The following is a 24434-nucleotide window of genomic DNA, read 5'->3' on the forward strand; positions in this document are numbered from 1 at the left end:
TTCACTCTTGGCTTTGTGGACTGAGGAAAGAAGACATTGATAAGCTGAGATGAACTTGATTGGTTTAATCTCTGCTATTTTATTTGGAATCCCCTTCCTGTGAAGGAACTTTACTAAACCTTTTTGAGTTTGGGTTTTTAATGCTGAGTTACTGCCTCATCTTCAGGATTGCTCTCAGCCTGAACACTGGGGAGCCCAAAGGGAAAACAGGGCTCCATGTGCCCCCATGCAGTCCCACACAGATGCTCTTTGCTCATTCCACTTCCCTCTCTTTCAGGATGATCACACTAAAATCTTGCTGGAAAAATAAAGTAGACAGTTTGAAGACTCCAATTTCAAAGTCAATCTCTTTCAACACTTCTTTCTTACCCTGGCACCTGAAGAGGGAGGGTGTGCAAGGTTTCCACTGACTTTCTGCTGCTTGCAGTTTTGCCCACTGGGAGCTGTTTCTTTCTCTCCAAGCCTTGTCCCTGCCAGTGCTCCCAGAGCCCAGCTCAGCCCTGGGGGCTCAGCTCTGCCCTGCACACCACTCCCAGGACAGGGCACTGCCCAGAGGTATCTCCCGGCAGCAGGGCCTTAAGGACAGCTCAGACAAACAGAGATGCTGCAAGCCAAGCTGCTGCTGCTGCTGTCTGTAGGCAGAGCAGGGTGAGGAGGCACTTTGTGAGGGAGATGTGAGGCAGATCTGCTGATGCCCAGTGGGACAGTGCAGGAGTCTCAGTGACACAGACACACCTGACAGCCCCTTTCCCTTCCCTTGAGGAGAAAGTTGAGAGCAGCCCTGGCCATGCAGCACCATCTCCACAGCAGGAGGAATCTGCCCTGATGGGGATGGCTCCTTCCACCTCCAACATCTCCCCACAGTCCTTGGAAAGCTCCAAGGAAGGCTGAGAGTTGTCCCTGGCAGGTGGCACATGCCCTGGGCTGGCCAAGAGCCCTGAGGGCTGCAGGAGCTGCTCTGCAGGATAGCCCTGGGCAGTCCTGGTTGCAGCCCCAGCTTCAGCCCCTGCAGCCGTCCCTGGCAGCAGGAGCCGTCCTGCCCTGTCCCTCTGACCGTGCCCAGGGCAGCCCTGCTCTGCAGCACATCCTCCTCCTCCTTCAGTGCCTCAGAGAAACTGAGAGAGTCCTCCTGACACATCCCCCAGGCTGTGGGGTGTGCCGGCTCCAGGAGATCCCTCCAGGAGCACAGGGGACGTTGCCCTGCACCCACACACTCACCATGTCCAGGGCTGTGAAGATGTTTCCCCAAGTGAAGTCTCAGCACAATGTGTTCCCAATCCTGATTGCCTTTAGCCTGTCTGTGCCTGGCTCCTGTCCCCTCAGTGCCTGCAGGCAGTGCCCTCAGCCCTGCTGGGCTGGGAGAGGAGCTGTTCCTCAGCAGAAATGTCTTTTTGAAGTTTTTCTTGGTTGCCAGTATCTCCCTCTGTTCCAGGAGCCAGTCCCAGCTCTGCAGCACAGACAAAGCACAAAGATTTTAATTACCCTCTTGGGACTTTGTTGTTGTTTTCATCAGATTAAGTCCCTCAGTGTGTGTTAAAAAAAACTTCTCAAGATTTCAAAGTTAAATTGAAACATCAAAGTTTCTTCAACTTTTAATAGATTCCACTGAGGGATATGACTGTGAAAGTTGATCAAACTCCACTTATTTTCAGTGTCCCCATACCCTACTAACTCTTCCAACCTAAAAGACTAGTCTTAGAAATCTCCTTGCTTCGACTAGCACCCATTATCTTCTCCTTCTTGTCTTATCCTGTTTCCACCCAAATCTCTCTCCACACAGCCTTACAGTTCTTTCCCAATCTTTTTCTCACACGCACGCCCAAGTTGCAGGTAATTACAGTAGTTTCACGAATACAAGCCACACGGATTATAAGCCGCACCCCCGGTGCCTCGACAATGTTGCTGTCTTTGTCAATAGATAAGCCACACCCCGAATATTAGCCGCACTTTCGTTCGTCGTGAGAATCCGTGCGCAGCTTTCACAAACTGGCCAATTAGTAACAGGATCGCGGCATAGCGGGCTTTACTGGCTCGGGGCGGGGCCAGGCAGGCTCGGCCCGCTCATGGTTGCCGACGGGGCCGGCTGGGTGGTGCTGCAGCCGCCGCCGGGCTCACTGGCCCCCCTCTCCCGTCAGCACCACCCCGCCGCTGCGTTTACGTACTCGCCCTGCCGGCGGGCCAGCCGCTGCCGCTGCTGGCAGGCATGCTGGCCGCGTCGCCGCTGCATTAACGTAGTCGCCCTGCCGGCAGGCCAGGCACTGCCGCCGCTGCCAGGCACGCCGGCTGCGTCGCCGCTGCGTTGTTTACGTAGTCGCCCTGCTGGCGGGCCAGGCACTGCCGCTGCTGCCAGGCTCGCCGGCCGCCCCCCTCCCGTCTGCACCGCCACTGCATTTGCTCGCCCTGGCCGGCACTGCATGCCCACGCACCGCCGGGCTCCCCCACGCTGCTGGCCCCGATTCTGCTGGGCTTCCCCCGCTGCCAGGCAGCCCCACCCGCCGGCCTTCCTGCTTCTGCCATGCTCCCCTGCACTGCTAGCCCCAGTTCTCCCGGGCTCCCCCGCCATGCTGGCTCAGGCTCTGCCGCCCTCCCTGCCCCGCCCTGCTGGCTCAGGCTCAGCCGCCCGCCCCCGACACTGCAGGCCCCGCCTCTGCCAGGCTTTCCCACCTCTGCCGGGGCCGGCCGGGCTCCAGCTTGGCTTGGGGCTGCCGCGGGCTCTCACTTCCGTGTTGACAGCTTTTAGAATTTTGTTAATAGATTAGCCGCCCCGGAATATTAGCCGCACTTCCGGGTTTCCACCAAAATTTTGGTCAAATTGGTGCGGCTTGTATTCGTGAAATTACTGTAATGTGATTTCCCCCACACAAACTTTAGAATCCTAGGTTCAAAATCAGCTTGGTTAGGATGCCTCGATTACTACTGAGGGCATAGACCTTGCTGTCTCTTAGAGGAATAATACCAACGTTTTTCACAAGTCCTACACTGTAAGAGTAACCACACAGGATGCCAATCTCTAGAAGCCCCCAAAACCTCGTAACACCTGCAAATGCAAGCCATTCCTCTTCTCTCTTGTATGTCCAGTTCCTCTTGGACAGGTTGCTTCCAGTCCAAAGCTGCCAATTTCTCTGCTGATGTTCTGTATATTCCTTCTAGATGAACTTGATAGTTTCCTCTTTCTATCCAATAGATCACAGGATTCACAAATTCCCAAGGATTCAGTCCAAACCACTGATGGAGGGGGATCCCGTCTATTCTTCTAGCTACAATTTAAAATATGCTCAATCCACCACACTGTAACTCTGAGAGTCCACAAATACCACCCCCTTATATCTTGAATTCCCAAGGCTCAGGGACACACCACTGCAGGAAGGAAGTTCCTTTAATTTGTCTTGCCAGACTTACACCATTCTTTCATACTCTCCCAACCTTCCTCAAAAATGTCCCAGTCCTCAGGTACCAAATGATCTTTTCCACAGGTTAAATTTACTATCTCACATTTAGCATGCGCTCCTCCCAGTTATAATACTGTGGCAGCTCCAGTAGACACTCAGGGCACACGGGTCTCTGCCTGTAAGATATAAAATACCATCTACTCTCACACATCTTACAACGGAGAAAAACCTAAGTGGAATGCCATTCTAGTTCCCAGTGGAAGATTGTCAGTCCACTTATACAACAAGGAATTATTCTTGCTCATCCCCACTTCAATGGATTTCTATGTCCTCTCTCAGTTGGGGGGTAGTTCCCAGTCAAAAGTCAAACAAGAACTAGTTTGACTCGAGTATACTACTCCAAAAATACTTTATCTATTCTACTGTCCTCTTACCTTGCAGTGATGCAGTCCCTTTCTGTATTCAAAACTCTCCTGGCTCAAGCTGAAACCACCTAGAAAGAGCCTGCCTGGACAGCTGGGTTCCTTCAGCTTGGGCTCAAGCTTCAACAACCATTTCTGTCAGCAAACTACAGCAGAGTAACCAACAACACAACCAGAGTAACAAAACAGACAACACAGGGAGGAATTTCCAATTTGTTGCAATTTTAATTCTTGTCACGATATGGCAGTCTTAAAATACACAAAATCAAATCTAAAATACACAATGACTGGCAGTGGCAGGGGCCCAGTTAAGCCCGAACACCAAGTGTTACAAGGAATACCATTCCCCATAAACAGCAACTCCTCACACACAATGCGAATCTCAAAATCAAAATAACTGCAGGGAAGGGTATCTCATTATTAAGGGACAAATATTCACCTCTTTTCAACACAGCACAAAGCATGCAGCAATTTTTAAAGGTCACCTCAATCACTTCACACTTCTCCAGCCATTGCAGTCACCCAAAATGAAAACACAGAACCAAACTCCCCCTTCCGTTGTACTAAGTACATCTCACCAATTACACACACAGTCACTCACAGAGTCAGACCCAGTCAAAATAGCAGCAATAAAAATAGCAACAAGGGTTTGTCCAGTTCACTCCCAGAATTGCTAGCAGATTCCCCCCAACAGAACAAACCCTTTCTGTGGCTACTACACCCTTCTGGTGCTTGCAAGCAAAACTGCACAGGCTTGCACTGAGCACTGAATGTCCTCTCCGTGTTGTCAGCTTCCATTTTGCCATGCACACTCCTTACAGGCATACACATAATTTTAAACGTACCTTTTTGTCTGCAGTCCAGCAACAGCTCTTGTCTGCCCCCACAATGAGTGGCTGGGAAGCAGAGGCCCCTCCAGGAAGATCCCAAAGACAACCAGACCCTGGGCTGCTCTTGCAGCCAAGCAGAGGCTTTCATGGCTGACTCGCCAAGACTCTCCAACTAGTTGCAGTTAGAAAGTGGTATATTTATTAAAACACTGGGCACACCCAGGAGGAATCTCCCACAGGGATGTGCAAAATACACAAGGCTCTTGCCTTTTTTATCCACAAAAGTCTTACGTATTCAATACACCTATACATATGCATCACCTAACCCCGCCTAGCCTCGCTTTCTATTAAAATTATCTCCAAGTCCTTTTACACTTGTGCAGTTCCTTCCTTCAAATGTGTGGGCGGGTGTTTGAAATGGGTCAGTGGTCTCCTAATCATAAAGTCAGGGAGTCTTCCTCACCTTCAACTTTTCAACTTGGTACTGTTGCTAGGTTCCTGGGCCCCTTAGTCATAGTTCAAGTCCCCAGCCTGATTCTAGTTGGTTTTGGGGTCCGGGTGCAGTTACAGTTCCTTCACTCTGACAATATTGCAACAACCCATCCTGACACGACAAAGTCAAGCAGGTGATTTATTGTCTTAGCTCTACTGGCTCAGCTACTTTCTATATTGCTTCTACTATAATCATTAATGGTGTAGCTTCTATCCCTCAGCTACGTCCTTAACCCTTTAATTTTTCCTTCACAGTCTGGAGTAGAGGAACCTCAGATTTGCACAAGGTTGCTCTGAATGCCAGGGATTGGATAACGGAAATGGTGGGTTGGGGGTAGGGACAAAGTGTGATTGATTGTCAGCATAAAGAGTCTTGATTTTCATATTCATTCAGACTGCATTAGGAGGTGTTTGGGATCAATATCAACTGGAGTTTGCTGATATGAATCTATAAACAGGAAAAGAATAAATGGGAAAAAATACCTTCTCATTCATTGTTTTTAAATGAAATATATTACAAATTGAATGAAAGTTTAGACAAGTCCTGCCTTATGCTCAAGTTTCTGGCAGTAGTTCTGTTTCAGGCGACTTGAACCCGACAGTTCTCTTGCTCACAAGTTCCTCGGAATGGCTGATTAACTCTATTATAAATTGAATTATTTACTGAATGGACTCAAGATTAATAGAAAAGAGATTTTAAATGGACTACTTACTGCAGAGGATAAACAAGATGCATCCACAGTGCCCTGCAGGATCACAATGGCCCTTTGGCTGCACGAGGTCCAATGTAGCAATGGACTCTTGGCTCCACAGAGCCCTGTTGCTTCACACCGGCCCCATGGGACCCACTGGCAGACACGTGGCAGCTGCAGCTCCTGCACTTCTGCCTCTTCCTGGCCATCTCCCTGGCTGCCCTCCTGGGCAACGGCCTCATCATCAGCGCCGTAGCCTGCTGCCACCACCTGCACACCCCCATGTTCTTCTTCTTGTTCAACCTGGCCCTCACTGACCTGGGCTGCATCTGCACCACTGTCCCCAAAGCCATGCACAATTCCCTTTGGGACAACAGGAACATCTCCTATGCTGGATGTGCTGCTCAGGTCTTTTTCTTTCTGTTCTTCATCTTAGCAGATTATTTTATCCTGACCATCATGTGTTACGACCGCTACGTGTCCATCTGCAAACCCCTGCACTACGGGACCCTCCTGGGCAGCAGAGCTTGTGCCCACATGGCAGCAACTGCCTGGGCCAGTGCCTTTCTCAATGCTCTGCTGCACACGGCCAATACATTTTCCCTGCCCCTTTGCCAAGGCAATGACCTTGGCCAGTTCTTCTGTCAAGTTCCACAGATCTTCAAGCTCTCCTGCTCCAATTCCTACACTAGGGAACTTGGGTTTCTTATAGGTAGTGTATTTCTTTTGTTTGGTTTTTTTGTGTTCACTGTTTTCTCCTATGTGCAGATCTTCAGGGCTGTGCTGAGGATCCCCTCTGAGCAGGGACAGCACAAAGCCTTTTCCACCTGCCTCCCTCACCTGGCTGTGGTCTCTCTGGTTATCAGCACCTCATTTTTTACCTACCTTAAGCCACTTTCAGTGTCTTTCCCATCCCTGGATCTGTCCCTGTCAGTTCTCTACTCAGTAATACCACCAGCACTCAACCCCCTCATCTACAGCTTGAGGAGCCAGGAGCTCAAGGATGCCTTGAGGAAAAAGGTGACTGAACAATGGTCTCCAGAAGGCAGTGACTGCCCACTTCTTACTGTGAATGGCTTCCAGTTCATATCGTGACTGACCAAGTCTGTCCTTACCAAAATGTTTTCTCCTTATTTTGAAGACCTTTGATCAATGAACCACAGTGTTCTGTCCCTCTTCTGTTGAATGTTTTACATAGTTTTGATTGGTTTCCATAGACTAATGATTTTACACAACCAGCACTGTATTGACCTGAGAAGTTTGCAAACAGTTCTTCAGATGGCAACAGATCTGCCCAAGAGAGGAGGCTGCTCTGTGCCCTTGGTGGCATGCACAGAGCAGGGAGGGGACCCAGAACATTTGTCACTGCCAGCCTCTGTCCCCAGCCCTTGCCAGCCCTGGCTGCTCAGCCCAGATTTGCCCTGGACTGAGTTTGGCTGTGGCCCAGCTCCATCCTCCTGTGGGGCTCAGGGCCTGTTCCCGGCCATGGCCAGCCCTGCCCGTCCTCTCTGCTGACCCAGAGCCCGGCAGAGCCCAGGGCAGGGCTGTCAGTGCAGGCCCACAGGTGCCAGGGGCTGTGCAGGAGCTGTCAGAGGCTGCCCAGCCGGGAGGCCATGGGGCACAGAGCCCCAGGGCTACTGTGGGCACCATGGCACAGGGCCATTCCCACCCGCAATGCTCCTGTCCTGGACTGGGCCTGCACAGGGGCTGTGCCACCATGGCTGGGCCAGTGGGGCACAAAGGGGCCACGGAGCTGCTGCCGGGGCTGACAACAAGGCCAGGCACACACAAGGAATTGCTGTGCATTGCCTGTGCTGGGCTGCGGTGGTTGTGGCAAGGGCAGAGCTCAGCTGGCCTTGGCGGCTGCAGGGAAAGTCAAGAACCCAAAGAACCTCCTTGGCGGTGGTGGAGACCAAGGCTGGAGGAGGGAAATGCAGGGCTGCTGTGGGATTGGGATAGGATTGAATTTCAGCAGTCACCTCACTTGCAAGGTGCTCTGCTCTTCCTCAGCTGCTTTCTGAGAGATGTAATTTCAGCTCAGCACTGGGGACCCTACACATGGCTCTGCCTATTCATAGGCATACACGTGATTTTTTCCTGGAAAATGGAACAAGTTTAATACCTGTGCATTTCATAATACGCAACACATTTTTATTAACTGAGTCATTTGAGTACTTTTTAAAAATGGCAAAATTTTCCTGCCAGGAACAGGAATTTCCCGGATCTACTGGATCGTTCTACTGATAGAAGAAGAAATACTGATCTTCCTGTCTACTTGTGCCACCAATATTCAGTCTCTCCCTCTTCCTTCAGGTGTTTCCAGTTCTCCTGTTTAAATGGTCATTTCTTCACTAGACCAGCTGGATCCATGTCCTTCCCCTTGCTCCCAGATTTCCTCATCCAGATGCTCTCTGGTCATTCAAGTGTCTCTCAACTGACTGGTTTCATGCTTTGAGCTTCATGGAGCTCGCCAGTCTTTCTGAAGTTCAAACAAATATCGCATTAGTCAACATCTTAATTGTGTTTATATCTATAACAGAATTCCCTTTTCTTATGTCTTTGTCTAAGACTGTTACTATATGGAAATCTCCTGGGAATGGTGGACGTGTCAGATGCTGCTGGGACATCCCAGAGAACTGAGGGAAGAGCTGTGGTGGTTATTAAACTGTGTCATGTTCAACTTCTGTTTCCTGGCAAGAAACCTTTCTGTGCCTCTGAATCTCACCAGTTCCTGGTCCCTCAAAGGACACAAACCGGATGAGTTGTGATTCCCATTTCAGTCATTTGGCTCCAGCTCCAGTGTTGGCAGTTGGACCTCCCTCCATAACCACAGCAGAGCTCCCTTGTCCCAGAGAGTCCCTGGCAATTTGGGGATGAATGAAACAGGACAAGTTGTGGAGATCAGGTGAAGGGCAGAGCAAGGGAGAAGAATGACTTTAGCTTTTTATGGAATTGTGCCTTCCCTTGGTTTTGTTGACTGGTAATAAATGAACATGCCTCTGTGTCTCAAGCAGTTTCTTCTCTAAAGAAAGCAGGTGGGAGCTGGTGCCATGGAGCAGAAACCTGCAGGCACAGCCTGGGGTGGAAGGAGTTTAGATTTGTACAAAGCTGCTCTGAGTGCCAAGGGTTGGGTGAGGGAAATGGTGGGATGGGGGTAGGGACAAAGTGTGATTTATTGTCTGCCAGAAAGGGTCTGGATTTTCATATTTATTCAGAATGCATTAGGAGGTGCTTGGGATCAATGTCAACTGGAAATTGCTGATATCCAAACATAAACAGGAAATGAAAAAATGAGAAAAAAAGATCCTATCTCTTTTTATTTTTAAATTAAGTATTTTTTAAATGGAATGAATGTATTTTTAAATGGAATAGACAAGTCCAGCCTTATGCTCAGGTTTCTGGGAGTAACTCTGTTTCAGGCAACCTGAACCGCAAATTCCTCTTGCTCCCAAGTTCTTAAGAATGGCAAATCAGGCCTGTTATAAAATGAATTATTTACTGAATGGACTCAAGATTAACAGACAAGACACTTTAAATGGACTACTTACTGCACAGGATAAACAAAAGCAGTACAGGTAGATACAAACACAATGCATGGTAAAGCTACCTGTATTACAGCCAGTGAAGAAATAGCAGAGATCAGGAGTCAAAGAAACTTACCACCAAATTGATGAGGGAGTACACATGGAACCCTTTCACTCAGCTTCCAGAAGAGGAACCACCGAGATGCATCCAGACCCAGGGGAGAAGCCCTATCCATTTGCAGGGACTATGAAGAAGATTTCTGCTTGGTAGAAGTTTCGTGTAGCTTTTCTAGTTTGTAAAGTGAAGTGTGTGTCATCAGAAATTCAGGGCTTATCTCAAGGCAAGATGTTCATGGTTTGCTGGAATTCCACCTGCCTGGCACCAGACAGAACTCAGGACAGGACAGATGTGACAGATGAAGGTCTCAGCGAACAAAAAAGAGCATTGTTACACCTTGGTGCCCATGGACCTAAATCTCTACTGTTACAGTCCAGAACCTCATGGAACCAAGGGGCTTCTGTGACACTGCAAGGCCTCAGGGAGTCAAGGAGTCCAAAGATCTCAAACATTCCTTGCAGTGCTTTGCCTTGGGGAAGGGGAACCAAAGTGACACCTTGGGCTTGGCACACACTTGAGGAGTGTGTCTGTTTTCAGTGGGGCAAATTAAGAGTTTTAAATTGCTTCAAAAAAATCAGGAAACCCCTTTTTGCCTGAGTGCAGCCAGTTCTCCAAGCAAAGCATGTCCCAGGTGAGTGAGGACAGACAGGATGGGGCTGGGGAATGTGCAGCAACATTGTCCACTCTGGGTCAGACCTCAAGGCACAGCTTCTCTGAGCAGGCCAGACCTCCTGAGGAGACACCCTGCATCAATATCAATCACAGAATGTTGCAATCATCTCTGTTGTAAAGAGAACAGTAATAAAATATACCCTTTAAAATAGGAATGGATATTTCTTAGAAGCTCTTTGAATTGTTTCTCCATAACTGGAGTTGAAAACCATCGTAATGAACTGCACCAGACCACATGGAAATCAAGGCAGAGCCATGGTTTGTCAGGACTTGCTTGATCCCAACGAGCCCCGTGGTGCATTTGGTTCTGTCAAGGAGCTCCAAATAATATTTTGGAAATACTGGCTGTCTCTCTGCAGCGCTGCCTTTGCCAGGAGCCCAGCCCAGCTCAGCAGCACAGACACAGCACAGGGACTTTAATGACCCCCTCAGGGTTTGGGGCTGAGTCCCTGAACATCAGTCCCTGAGAGGGAGTTGAAGAAACCTCTCAAGAACTCCTAGTCAGATTCAAACTCCAAAGTTTCTCTTACATTTAGTGAGTCCCACAGATAAACATGAAGGAGAAGTTTTCCCAAAAGTTTAACTAGAGCAAAAAATTGATGACAATGATGTCAGGTAGGAAAAAGTAGTGTAAAGGAAGAAAAGAAACCTCTCAAGAATTCAGTCAGATTCAAAGTCCAAAGTTTCCTCAAGTTGTAATGGGTCCCACTAAGGGACATGGCTGAGAAGGTGTCCCCAAGTGCAGGTTTATTGTTTTCACATTATATTTTTAAAGTGTGAGTTTACTGATTTATCGTTACATTTTTTGGTTGGGATTTTTTCTTTTTCCAAATGAAACATAGAGACAGTACTTCTGACTGCTTTAGAAAAAGTGGTTTATTTTTTGGTTATTTTCTATCCAGGTAGAAAGGGTAAGTTTGGCCAAAAAATGGTCACAGCATGGCTTAGAAGTCTCAAGACTTACGCTTAAAAGGTCTTTTAAGGATTTATTAACCAATAAAACACTGTAAACAGAGATATTTATTTATGTTTCTAATTCAATACTAAGATATTTTGTCTTATTGAGTACTACTAGAGTATGAATTTCTTAGCCAATTATATGACAACGCATAAACTTACATTGCTGCATTCTAAAACTTCTTGTTACCTTTGTAACCACCTTTATTTTTTCTATATCTTAAATTCTAAAGCTAAGCCTATCTCTACTTAACTCTGTTTAATTCTAAGCATTGGCTTAAAGACCCAATGTTCTGAGAATTCCTTGCATTTTGATTCCAACACCCAGGTTCCAGTTAGAGCAGAACACTGGAGGCACTGATGACAGGTGGGGACAAACAAGGGAAAGGTGTCTCTGATGCTGAGCAAACCTGGATGTGTTTCAGCAATGCAAAGGGCCAAGGCCTGAGCCCCAGCCCCTGGCAAGGCACATCCTGTCCCTCCCTCATTGCTCAGGGCTCTTCCCAGGGCACTGGGCTCTGGGGATGTGCAATGCCAAGGGCAGCACCATGGGGCGGCCCCTGCCAGGCTGCTGAGCAGGGACAAGGAGGCAATGAGGCCCCAGCACAGCAAGGCTCACTTGTCCTTTCCTGCTGGCCTCAGGCCCAGGGCCAGCAGCCATGGCCAAAGTGCTGCAGGAGTTGGCTCTGGCAGGGCCTTTCAGCTGCTGCCCATCCCTGTGCCCTGTGCAGCCCAGGCTGTCCTACGGTGTCCCTGCCCTGCGCCTCTGTCCCTGCAGGCTGTCGTCATCCCCCGGCTGCCCCATCTCGCTGGCCCTTCCTTTGCTGACAGCTCTGCCTGCCTCTGCCTGGCCACACAAAGCTTTGACCTTGATACCAAAGGTGTTCATTCAATTTTTAATTTGCCTTTGAGCAAATTAACTTTGCTGTGAACTTTGAGCAGAGAAAGAAGTCATTGATGGGTTGTTTTCCCAGCAGATAGAGTTGGTAATGAAGAAGAACACATGTGGCTCAGGGGTGCAGTGATCGAAAAAGCAAGGACTGAATATGGGAACTTGGGGGTGAGTTTTATGGAAATGGATAAATTGTAATACCCATGCAGTGTCTGAATATAAGAAGCATATTTTCAGAATCATATGTCCACATTAGCTTAGGAGTTATCCCACATTGGACCCGAGGACTGCAAAAAAATATGTACTCTTTAACACCAAATTAGTGTTAAGGAGTCTTATCCTGATATTTTGGAGATTTGGTGACAGTGGGGCCTCACTGAACCAAGGAGTCAACTGTGACACCATGGAACCTCAAGGAACAAAGGAGCCTTTTGACAATATGGGAGCTCATGGAAACAAAATCCATTTTGACAGAGTGGGGCCACATGGAACCTTTGTTCCCTTGTGACACTGCAGATCCAAGGAGACCATTGTGGCACTGAGAAACCTCATGGAACCAAAGGTACATTGTGACAGAGAAAGGCCTACATGGAACCAATGGTCCATTCCGAATACTGCAGATCCAAGGAGGACCATGGTGACACTATGGAACCTCCTGCAACTATGGGTGCATTGTGACACTGCAGGGCCTCACATAACCAAGAAGTCCCTTGTGACACTGTAGAACCCCACGGAGGCAAGGTGACCATGTTATACTACAGAACCTCGTGGAACAAAGGGTCCATGGTGACACTGCAGAACTGTCGCTGAGAGTATGAAAGCTCATGGAACCAGAAATCCATTGTCACCAAGGGGGCATTGTGACACTGCGGGTCCAAGGAGACCATTGTGACACTGAGGAACCTCATGGAACCAAGGGTCCATTGTTACACTGTGGGGACTCATGAAACCAAAGGTCCATTGTGACATTGCAGGGCCTCATGGAACAATGGAGGCTATTATGAAAGAGAATCACAGAATGAACAAGGTTGGAAAAGACCTTGGAATTCATCGAGTCCAACCTATGATCTAACATCACCTCATCAACTTAACCATGGCTGTGTGTGCCATGTCCAGTCTTTTTTTTAAATGCCTCCAGGGATGGTGACTCTACCACCTCCCTGGCAGAAGATTCCAGTGCCCAGTCACTCTTGCCATGACAAATTTTTTCCTGATATCAACCCTGGCTCATCTTCAGACTGTGTCCTCTCATTCTGTCAGTGGTTTCCTGGGAGAAGAGACCGACTCCCACCTGGCTACAGCCTCTGTTCAGGTAGTTGTAGAGAGTCTCTACTGGAGACCATTGCAGCCATTGGGGCCATTGTAGCATGGCAGGGCCTCATGGAATCAAGGGGACAACAGTGACACTGTGGGACTCCATGGGATGAAGGGGCCATTCTGACACCATGGAACCAAAGACACCTTTGTGACATGACAAAGCATCATGGAACCAAGAAGACCATTTTTGCAATTTGAGTCTTTGTTAAACCAAAGGGCCATTGTGGCATTTCAGAGCCTTGTGGAGCCAAGGGGACCATTGTGACACTGTGGGGCTCAGTGAAACCAATGTTCTGTTGTGACACTGTGGGGTCTCATGGAATCAATGCTCTGTTTTGACACTGCAAGGCCTTATGGAATCTTGGAGACTATTTTGACACCCCAAGTGATGCCTTGGAGTGGCTACCTAGAGAAGTTAGACAAGTTTAAGAGAATAAAGTGGATATATATGAAAGGTCTTCAATAGATACACATTGGGCGGTCAAAAGTGGCTCCCCAGGATGAACTGGGGTGATGAGTTTTTCAGATAGATATAAGTTTGGTCTGTCTGCATATCAAGGCAAATCCTCCAATTACAGCTTCAGGTAATTAATAGTGCTATTCCCCCAGCCTCCTTCCCCCCCAGTTTACTTTTCTTTGTATATTTTGAGGCCTGAGTCTGTAGGGTGCCTTGAGTTTTAGAGGAGTTGTTTTGTCTGACCAAAATGTGAAGGCACTTAAATAACACTTTACATGGAGTTTAGAGTTATGCACTAATGCAGTGCATTATAAAGTGCAAATATATAGGCTAAAATCTTAAGGCATCACAGACCTCACTGATCCAAGGGAACACAGTGACACTTTGTGGCCCCATGGAACCAAGGAGTCCATTGTGACATTACAGAGCCCCATGGAACTAAGGATTCATGCAACAATGCAGGACCCCATGGAACCAAAATTCCATTGTGACATTGCAGATCTTCATGGAATCCTGGAGGCCAAGACGAGACTTTAAAGCTTCGTTGAATCAAGGGACTCTGCAGGACTTTGTGGAACCAAGGAGACCCTTCTGCCATTGTGAGTCCCCATGGAACCAAGGGTCCATTGTGATACTGTGACACCAAGGAGAGCCCTGTGACACTGCAAGGGATCATGGGAACAAGGGACCATTGTGACATTCTGGAGCCCCATGGAAACAAGAGACCAGTGTGTTACAGCTGGGCCTCATGGAACCAAGGATCCAATATGACACCACCATTGTGACACTGCAGGGCCCCATGAAATAAAGGGGCCACTGTGACACTGCAGAGCCTCACGGATCCAAGGGAACAAGTAACAGGTCTGGTTGGCTTGACCTGACTGGTCCAACTGCCCTTGGCATGTAGAGGGTCTCTTCTCATGTGCCCCTGAAAAACTGGTGTTCTGGGCTTTCCTTCAAATGGAAAAAAACCTTCTCATTCAAGCATCCATGGCCAAAATGGGATTCTCCCTTCAAAATTCCCAATATCCAGGGATTGTTCCCAGACAAAAGCTGCCATTTCCAACAAGTCTGGCTGCCCTTGTCTTCCTGAGGGCCAGCTCTCACCTGCCTTCAAATACAGGCTCACTGCTTTTCTTCCTATAGAAAAGAACCGTCCCTCCTTCACAGGCACCCATGGCTGAAATTGGTACTTTGCCTCCAAAATTCCTATATGCAAGGGTTTCTCCCAGACAAAAGTTGCCAGGACAGAAAGCTCTGGCTGACCTTGACCTCTGGTGGCTGCAGTTCACCAGCTCTTGAAACACTGGGGCTCTGTGGTTTCCTTCCTGTGGAGACCATGTTGAAACTGAGGGGCCCCATGGAACCATGGAGATAATTGTGACACTTTGGGGCCTTCTGAAATAAAGGAGCTGTTGTGAGACTGTGGGGACCCTATGGAACCAAGGACATCATTGTGGCACTGCTGGGCCCCATGGTCCCAAGGGCGCAGTGAGAAGCAGCAGGGTTTTGTGGAACCAAGAGGCCATTGCTGCATTACAGTGCCTCATGCAGCCAAAGGGCTGCTGTGATCCTGCAGGGCACCGTGGATCCATGGAGAGCATTGTGGCATTGCAAGGCCCCATGGAATCATGGAGACCATTGTGACACTGTGGGGCCCCATGGAACCAAAGGGCCATTGTAGCTCTGCAGGGCCTCATGGAAGCCAGGGACCATTGTGAAAATGCCAAAGCAAGGAGATCATTGTGACATTCTTGAGCCTTTTGGAACCAAGGGGAGATGGAACAGGTCTGTGTGGCTGGGCCTCACAAGGGCTGCCTAAAAGGTCTGGCTGATCTTGACATGGGGAGGGCTGCCTCTCATCAGCTCCTGGAGCAATGGGACCCTGTGCTTTCCCTCCTATGGAACAGAAACATCCCTTTTTCCAGGTGCCCAAAGCTGAAATTGGTACTCACTCTAAAAAAATCACTGTATGCAAGGGTTGCTCCCAGCAAAATCTTCTAGGAAAGACAGCTCTGACTGACCTTTGCCTACTATAAGCTGTCTTTCATCTACCACCAAACACTGAGGCTCAGTGCTTTCCATCCAGTGGAAAAGAACTGCCTTTCTCACCAAGATGCCAATGGACAAATCAGGGATTCTACCTCCAAAATTGCAGCTATTGGGCCCAGACAAAAATAGCCAGGACAGACATATCTGGCTGCCTTATCCTGTGATGATTTTCTTAGACTATGAGCAGAATGGTTTTATTTGCCAACACCTTGGGGAGGGCCCAGAGATCTCCCCAGTAGGGGTTTTGAGGTTTCAAGGACATGACCACTGTATAGAGACAAAAAAGCTCTGTGCTCAGTGGAGTGGAGACTGAGAACAGCAGAGGAGAGCCCTGATAGGAATGGAAGTGTGGTTTCAGAGACAGTGGATCCTTTTGACATAGTAGAGAACTGCCAAAGAATCAATGATATGGACCTCTAGGGTTGCTGAGACTGGACATGAGGACAAAGAATTTCTCTTGTAGTGCAGAGCTGTGGTGCAGCACATCCCCCAGAAGAAGTCTGGAGCATCCCAAGGCTTTGTGTGCCCAGGCAGAGGCAGGCAGGACACAGAGCTGTCAGCAAAGGAAGGGGCCAGCGAGATGGGGCAGCCGGGGGATGACGACAGCCTGCAGGGACAGAGGCGCAGGGCATGGACACCGTAGGACAGCCTGGGCTGCACAGGGCACAGGGATGGGCAGCAGCTGAAAGGCCCTGCCAGAGCCAACTCCTGCAGCACTTTGGCCATGGCTGCTGGCCCTGGGCCTGAGGCCAGCAGGAAAGGACAAGTGAGCCTTGCTGTGCTGGGGCCTCATTGCCTCCTTGTCCCTGCTCAGCAGCCTGGCAGGGGCCGCCCCATGGTGCTGCCCTTGGCATTGCACATCCCCAGAGCCCAGTGGCCCGGGAAGAGCCCTGAGCAATGAGGGAGGGACAGGATGTGCCTTGCCAGGGGCTGGGGCTCAGGCCTTGGCCCTTTGCATTGCTGAAACACATCCAGGTTTGCTCAGCACCAGAAACATCTTTCCCTTGATTGTCCCCACCTGTCATCAGTGCCTCCAGTGTTCTGCTCTAACTGAAACTTGGAGAAACTTTCTCAGTTTTAACCATCAGTGGGACCCACTAAAACTAAAAGAAACTTTGGAGATTCAAATTAATTTTGAGCTCTTTTTTAAAAACACTCTCAGGGACTGAGTCTGATGTAAACAACACCAAAGCCCTGAGAGGGTCATTAAAGTCCTTGTGCTGTGTCTGTGCTGCTGAGCTGGGCCAGGCTCCTGGCATAGAAGGCAATCCTGGTAACCAAGAAAAGCTTCAAAAATACATTTCTCCTAGTGAGCAGGGCTGGGGCTCTGCCTGCAGCCACCCTGGGCACAGCACAGAGGCACAGAGAGCTTCAATCAGTCAGGGCTGGGAAGGTGCTCAGAAGTGACTGGGGCAGAATCACTCCCAGTCCTTGACACAGGAATCCTCTGGCTGCAGGACAATGCAGCTGCAGCTCCTGCAGTGATCTCCTAAAGCTGGAACATCCCAATGCCTACAGACACTGTGAGTACATTCTCTGATTATCTCTTGTGCAGAGCAGCCAGGGGTGCCCAGGGCTGTCCTGCAGAGCAGGGTCCTGCAGCACAGGGCGCTGTGCTGGGGCAGGGACTCTGCTGCCTGCCAGGGACAGCTCTCAGCCAGCCCTGGGAGCTGATCACAGCACTGGGGGATAAGATCTGGGAGGAAGATGACAGCTGGTAAGGCTTGGAAGTGTTCTCTTTGTGTGGTGAGGATGCCGCATTGTACAGGGCTGCTCCCAGCATGACATTTAACTCCAGAACATTTCCAGAGAGCACAGCAAGTCAGGAGCTGCATAAAAGGAAAAAGCCTGCTCTTTTATTCTACTGCTCTGGGTTACCTGGATGGGAAATTGCACATTCATCTATCAGTTCGAGTTCAGAAAAAGAAGAAAAAATCTCTCAGATGTTAATAAACCAGGTAATTACAGAAATCACCAAAGGGCTCCTTACAGGCAGCATCAGTGTTGCTTTTCCAGCTTGCTCAGGGTTGCTGTAAATTTTCCATCTGAGCCTGCAGATGCAGAGCTGGCCCTGGGCAGTGCCCTGTGCTGGGAGGGGTCTGCAGGGCAGAGCTGAGCCCCCAGGGCTGGGCTGGACTCTGGCAGCACTGGCAGGGCCCAGCCCTGGGCACAGGGAAGCAGCTGCTGGCAGGGACAGCTCCAGGCAGCAGAGCCCTGGGCAGGCAGTGGGGGGAAAGTGTCACCAAGCTGGGCTGGAATATTTAAAGTCCTCTCCAAACTGAACTATTCCATGATTACTTTTCTTACAGATCCCCATGCCAAGACACATGCAAATGTCCAACAGCAGCTCCATCAGCCACTTCCTCCTGCTGCCATTGGCAGACACGCTGCAGCTGCAGCTCCTGCACTTCTGCCTCTTCCTGGCCATCTCCCTGGCTGCCCTCCTGGCCAACGGCCTCATCATCAGCGCCGTAGCCTGCAGCCACCACCTGCACACCCCCATGTTCTTCTTCCTGCTCAACCTGGCCCTCACTGACCTGGGCTGCATCTGCACCACTGTCCCCAAAGCCATGCACAATTCCCTTTGGGACACCAGGAACATCTCCTACTCAGGATGTGCTGCACAGGTGTTTTTCCTTCCTTTCTTAATCTCAGCAGAGTTTTCCCTCCTGACCATCATGAGCTATGACCGCTACGTGTCCATCTGCAAACCCCTGCACTACGGGACCCTCCTGAGCAGCAGAGCTTGTGCCCACATGGCAGCAGCTGCCTGGGCCAGTGGCTTTCTCAATGCTCTGCTGCACACAGCCAATACATTTTCTTTCTCCTGTGCCAGGGAAATTCCCTGGGCCAGTTCTTCTGTGAAATCCCACACATCCTCAAGCCCTCCTACTCAAAATCCTACCTTAGGGAAACTGGGCTTCTTGCTGTTAGTGCTTGTTTAGCATTTGGATGTTTTGTGTTCACTGTTTTCTCCTATGTGCAGATCTTCATGGCTGTGCTGAGGATCCCCTCTGAGCAGGGATGGCACAAAGCCTTTTCCACCTGCCTCCCTCACCTGGCTGTGCTCTCCCTGTTCCTCAGCACTGCCATATTTGCCTACCTCAAGCCCCCCTCCATCTCCTCCCCATCCCTGGATCTGGCACTGTCAGTTCTCTACTCAGTGGTGCCTCCAGTCCTGAACCCCCTCATCTACAACCTGAGGAACCAGGAGTTCAAGGCTGCAGTGCGGACAATGGTAACAGGATGGTTTAAATAACATTATACTGCTGGCTAATTAGTGCAAATCACTTGTAATAAAAGTCATCATTGATAGTGTTCCTTGTTTACATTATGGAAGTTCTTTCACTTCATTTCACTTTTTAAATATTGTCCAAGAAGAAATGCCATTTTTTGTATCATTTCTCATTTTGTTTCTGTCCACATTTAGTGTGGCCACAGACTGTTTCAATGAGTAGCTTCACTCTTGATAGCTTTAAACATACCAAAGTATATCTCCCCTAGAAATGTTTTCCTGATTATGCCCCTTTTGTTCCCTTTTCTGCAGCTGCAGCAGCAATGTCTGTGTGCAGAGCTGGGGCAGATCAGTGCTGGCACAGCAGCTGTGCCCAGCAGCAGCAGCAGCACTTGGTGTTGCCAGTGCTGCTCCCGTGCCACTGCCCCGCTGCCCTCCTCCTCCTCGTGTTCCTGCAGGGCCTGAGTGCTCTCGGGGCCGGGCACAGCCCTGGGGGTGGCAGTGCAGGGGCTGCAGCAGGGACAGGCCATGGGCACTGCTAGGGGCAGCGCTGACACCTCAGGGCAGGGCCTGGGGGCTCGAGGCTGCCTTGCCCAGGCTCTCTCCAGAACACTTGGCCAGGCCAATGCTGAGCAGAGAGAAACCCCAGGGTGAGCAAGCCGCAGGCTGGCCAGTGGGCAGGCTGGGGTCAAACAGCATGGCTGGTGCTCTGCAAGGTCCCTGCAAGGGGGAGACCCTGGGAAGGAGCAGCAGAGCAGGGGCTGATCCATCCCCACTGCACTGGACACCCCAGGGCAGCGTCCCAGAGCGTCCTCATGCACCTGCCAACAACATCCCCCCTCTGCAGCCCTGGCTGAGCCCCCAGCTCACAGATGTGCCACATCCTTGCAGGTACAGACACGGCAGCACTGGCTCAGGAGCCCCTGTTTGCAATGCACAGAGGAGGCATCAGCACCCCCATGGTGCTGCTGTGGGGAGATGGAGTTGAGTGAGCACAAATGCCATCAGCCCCTGGGGCCAGCAAGGGCTGGGGCATGGGAGGGAAACCACTCAGGTTTGTTGTGGTCTCTGAAATCAACCAGAAAGTTTGTTCCCATGAGTTGTGAGGTTCCTGTCCCACTGCAGATGTTGTTGCTCACAGCCAGGGCTGCCTGGCAGCCACCCCCAAAACTGCCCTGAGTTTTTCCTTTGCTTCAGCTTTCCGTTCTTTCCTCTTTCTTAAACCAGATTTCTTCCTCTTGCGGATCCTTGTTCCTTCCCCTGAAAACAGTCCATCTCTGTTTGCCCTTTCCTCTGTGGCCCTGTCCCCATTTCCGTTCCTGTGCTGGAACCATGGGAACTTCCCTTGGGGAGCAGGATCATCCTACAAGTGCTTCAGGAATTGTCTGCAGGGTCCTGCAGTGCCTCGTGCTGCTCCCTTGCCAGAGGCACCACAGGCCAGGGGGGCACAGCTGAGCTGCTGTGTCTGGGTGTGGGGCTCCCTGTTCTGGGCAATGAGGAGGGGCTGGAGAGGCTCTGCAGGACTGACAGGATGGGCTTTGGAGAAGCTGAGGGACCTGGGCTGCTGGACCTTCTGAGGAGGAGGCCCAGAGCTCATCCTGCAACTGCTTCATGGGTGATTTCAGAGAATCACAGAATCACAGAATCAGGTTGGAAAAGACCTTGGAGATCATCAAGCCCAACCTGTGCCCTGACAACACCTTGTCTGCCTGAGCCTTCTCATATCCAGCGTAAACAACCCAAGCTCTCCCAGCCGTTTCTCACAGGAATTGTGTTCCAGACCCCTCACCAACCTTGTTCCCCTTCTCTAAACACACTCCAGTCCATCCATGTCCTTCCAAATTATGAGGCCCAGAACTGGACACATCACTCGAGGTGCTGCCCAATCAGTTCCGGTCACAAGGGAAGAATCACTGCCCTGGTCCTGCTGGCCACACCATTCCTGATCCATAGGAGTCCCAGGGATTGGATGAGGGAAATGGTCGGTATGGGGTGGGGACAAAGTGTTATTGATTGTCAGTCATGACAGGTCTCGATTTTCATATCTATTCAGAATGCATTCGAAGGTTCAGCAGTTCAATATCAATTGGACATTGCTAGTATCAATCTATAAATATGAAAAGAAACCTTCACAGTACAAAACACTTCTCTCTTCATTGTTTTCAATATAGCATATTGTATATTCACTTTGAATACCCTTCTGAAATCTGTCTGATAAACCACAGCAGAATTGAAAACTGAAGTTATTCCCAAGAGCATTTTATGTTTGGGTGTTTTGAAGAAATACATATGAGATTTTCTCACTGAATTCCAAAACTGAAGAGCTCAAGAAAGAAGAGTTCAATTTTGAGTTTGTCATGGATTTAGCATTGGCCAAATTGCCGGGGCACTCACTAGAATTATTTAGTCATTTCCTGCTGTGAGACAGGATTAGGAGGAAGGCAAAATAGGCTCAAACTTTAAAGGGTACAAAGAAAATCTTTATTACTAGAAATTACAGGGAAAAAATAAACTCAGAATGAAACTTTAAGAATATTTCTCTTCACCCCACAACTTCTTTCTTTCACACTGACAGCATACAGAAAAAACTCAGTGAGTTACTATCTCTAAAAATAGCCTTTCACCAATTTACTTGGGTGAGGAGAACTTTTCTTCAGTCTATGGAGATTTCTCCACAAAAAACCAGTTTTCTCCTGGCCTCTATGTCACAGTGAATCAGCCACTCTATAGAATGTAAATCTGATCAATGCATATAAATCCCTTCCTCAACCTCAAGTTTTCCAAAACTATTATTGAAGACCATCTCAACTTACGGGGCACACTTTAAAGATTATATTAGTTAAAAAAAAACTCTCTTCATTTTGAAAACAGAGTTCTTTCTTCTTCTCTTCCCTCGGGGACAGCAAGGATCTTCATCTCTCTTTTCACTATTCAAATTTCTCATGGGATCACAGCCATTTCAATATCTGCTTTCTTTAGCACAAATGCCTCTGCTCATGTCTACATTTAAAACATTTAATCATAATGCACTTTCTGTGAGTTATAGGGAAACAACAGACTAATCTCCACAGCTTAAAATAAGGCAAATTTCAGTCCACGACTCACCTCCTTCTGTCATCTGGGACCTGACTCTTCCTTTTGTCTGACCTTGGTGTTCAATACTGTTTTGCACCCATCTCCATCTTGGTCCTCTTCTTTCCCTCAGGAGAGAGAACAAAGTGTCTGCAAGTCTCATTCTGGGCAGTGACAGAGTTCATATTTTGCCCAGGCCTGCAGATGGCCATGCGATCTCTCCTGGGCCCCAGCCCGGAGCTATTTTACAATGGAAACGTTTTCGGTGGCTGCGCTGGGGGCCCGGGCCAGGATAGCAGGGCCCAGGGCAGAAGGGCAGGGGCTGCTCTGGGAGGAGGGCTGGGATCTCGACAGCCAGGCTGGAACTCAGAGCTGCACCCACGGGCCGATGGCTCCCCCTGCCCCTTGCCCGGTGGGTTCTGGAAAAACTCATCAGGGGCAGCATTCCAGCCACACCACGGCTGGTCTGGCCACTCCGGGGCAGGGGGAAGCAGGCAGGATCTCAGCAGCCGATGGCCCTGCCCAGCAATCCCCCTCCCCCAAGTTACTCAAACTTTGGAAGAGGACAGAAACAGAAGAAATAGAAGACACAGTACAAAAGACAAATAGCATGCACACACAGAGCTACCAGCTCCTGGATTCCAGTGGTGTTCAGGTAGAAATTCCAAGAGGAGGTAGGGTCAAGATGTGTGCTTGCCTTGTGGTCAGCCTTGAATACCCCTTGGTCATCCTGAGCCCTTCTCCCAGGTGGCACTTTCAGTCATTTGGTCACTCAGGAGCTGGACTGGGGCTCCAGGGTGGCTGTGGAGCATTGCCTTTGTTGTGCCAGGGACTGGCAGACACTGCTGGGCTGGGATAGAGGCTCTGGGGGAATTGGGGTTACAGGGCTGTGCAGTGCTGGGGTTACAGGGCAGGGTAAGGCTGCATCTGCCTCTTCCTCCCCCAACACATGAAATATTTTTAGCCAACAATCTCCTCCAGTCTGTCACAACAGGCAATACTGGAAGTGGAATCCCAACCTTGGCCATGGCACCTGGAGAAGCAGGACAGTTCTTTTCCATAGGAAGGAAAGCACAGAGTCTTCCCCAGGTTTTTGGGGACAGCTGAGAAGCGACCCTTGTGAAACCACAGCCAGACAGATTTGTCCTGGCAATATTCCTGTGGGAACAATTCCTGGATATAAGGAAATTTGGCATTGAAATCCCAAACCCTTGCCATGGGTGCCTGGGGGGTGTGGGGGTGGAGGGGGGAAGTACAGTTCTTTATCATAGGAAGGAAAGCAGGGAGCTCCAGTGTTTCAGTAGCAGATGAGATGATGACCTCAACATGGCAAGACCAGCTGGATAGATCGGATGGCCCCTGGCAGATCAAACCAGCCAGAGCTGTTCTGTGTTCCCTTGGTTCCCTGGAGCACCAGTGTCAGAATGTTCTGCTTGGTTCAATCAGACCCCTCTGTATCACAGGGGCCTCTTGGTTCCACGAGGCCCTGAAGGCTCCCAATGGTCTCCTTTGCTCCATGGTGCCACTCAGTGTCACAATGGCCCCTTGGTTCCAGGAGGCTGTGAAGTGTCTGAGTGGTCTCTCCAAGCTTCCATGAGGCCCAGCAATGTCACAATGGACCTTTGGCTGCTTGGGGTCTCGCAGTTTCACAATGGCCCTTGGTTTCATGGGGCCTCCCAGTGTCACAATGATCCCAACATTCCATGGATTCCACAGTGTCAGTACTGTCCCCTTGGTTCCATGAGGCCCAGCAACGTCACAGTGGTCTCCATGATTCCATGAGGTCCCATTGTGTCACAATGTCATTTTGGTTCCATCAGGCCCCACAGGGTCACAGCAATCCCTGCACATCCTGAGGCCCCACATCACCCAGCCCAGACCATTGCCATGGTTCCAGTCACTCCCAGTATGATCCCAGTGACTCCCAGTCTCTCTCAGTATATCCCTGTTACCCCAGCAGGTTCCCAGTCACTTCCACTTCTTCCAGTTGCTTCCAGCATGATTCTAGTTGCCCACAACTGATTTACAAAAATATGAGTATTGGTCTAATACCGATACTCAACTGTGACGGACAAAAGAATCTCTAACAATTCAAAGTTACAAAGGGTATGTTTATTCAGCGCTGGGCAGCAGCGTGGGGTAACCCCCTAATACACACTGCAAAATTACAGGTGGTCACAGAGTCTATTTATTGACAAAAGGTTTAAATAAATACATATTCATAATACCAGCCCCTCCCATCCCCTGCTTCCCACGGTAATTAGCTTGAATGGCTATTAAGCAGCGTGGTTGGCTTCTTGAATGAAGTCTGGG

General features: G+C 49.6%; 1 protein-coding gene and 1 pseudogene across 1 annotated transcript; both read left to right on the forward strand.

Annotated features, from left to right (window-relative positions):
- The first annotated feature begins 5988 nt into the window (after positions 1 to 5988).
- LOC117000190 (olfactory receptor 14J1-like) lies at positions 5989 to 6920 on the forward strand. Its single transcript, XM_033067615.1, has one exon. It carries the CDS (start codon positions 6108 to 6110, stop codon positions 6918 to 6920), a length of 813 nt encoding a protein of 270 aa, XP_032923506.1. The 5' UTR covers positions 5989 to 6107.
- Positions 6921 to 18141: 11221 nt separating this feature from the next.
- LOC117000164 lies at positions 18142 to 19073 on the forward strand (annotated as a pseudogene).
- Positions 19074 to 24434: the final 5361 nt, after the last annotated feature.

This window comes from Catharus ustulatus, chromosome 9, assembly GCF_009819885.2.
Source record: "Catharus ustulatus isolate bCatUst1 chromosome 9, bCatUst1.pri.v2, whole genome shotgun sequence".
Lineage (NCBI taxonomy): Eukaryota > Metazoa > Chordata > Aves > Passeriformes > Turdidae > Catharus > Catharus ustulatus.

What these genes read in the sequence shown, in the direction of transcription:
- LOC117000190 (XM_033067615.1), top strand. Translation starts at nt 6,108, where the DNA reads ATGTTCTTCTTCTTGTTCAACCTGGCCCTCACTGACCTGGGCTGCATC.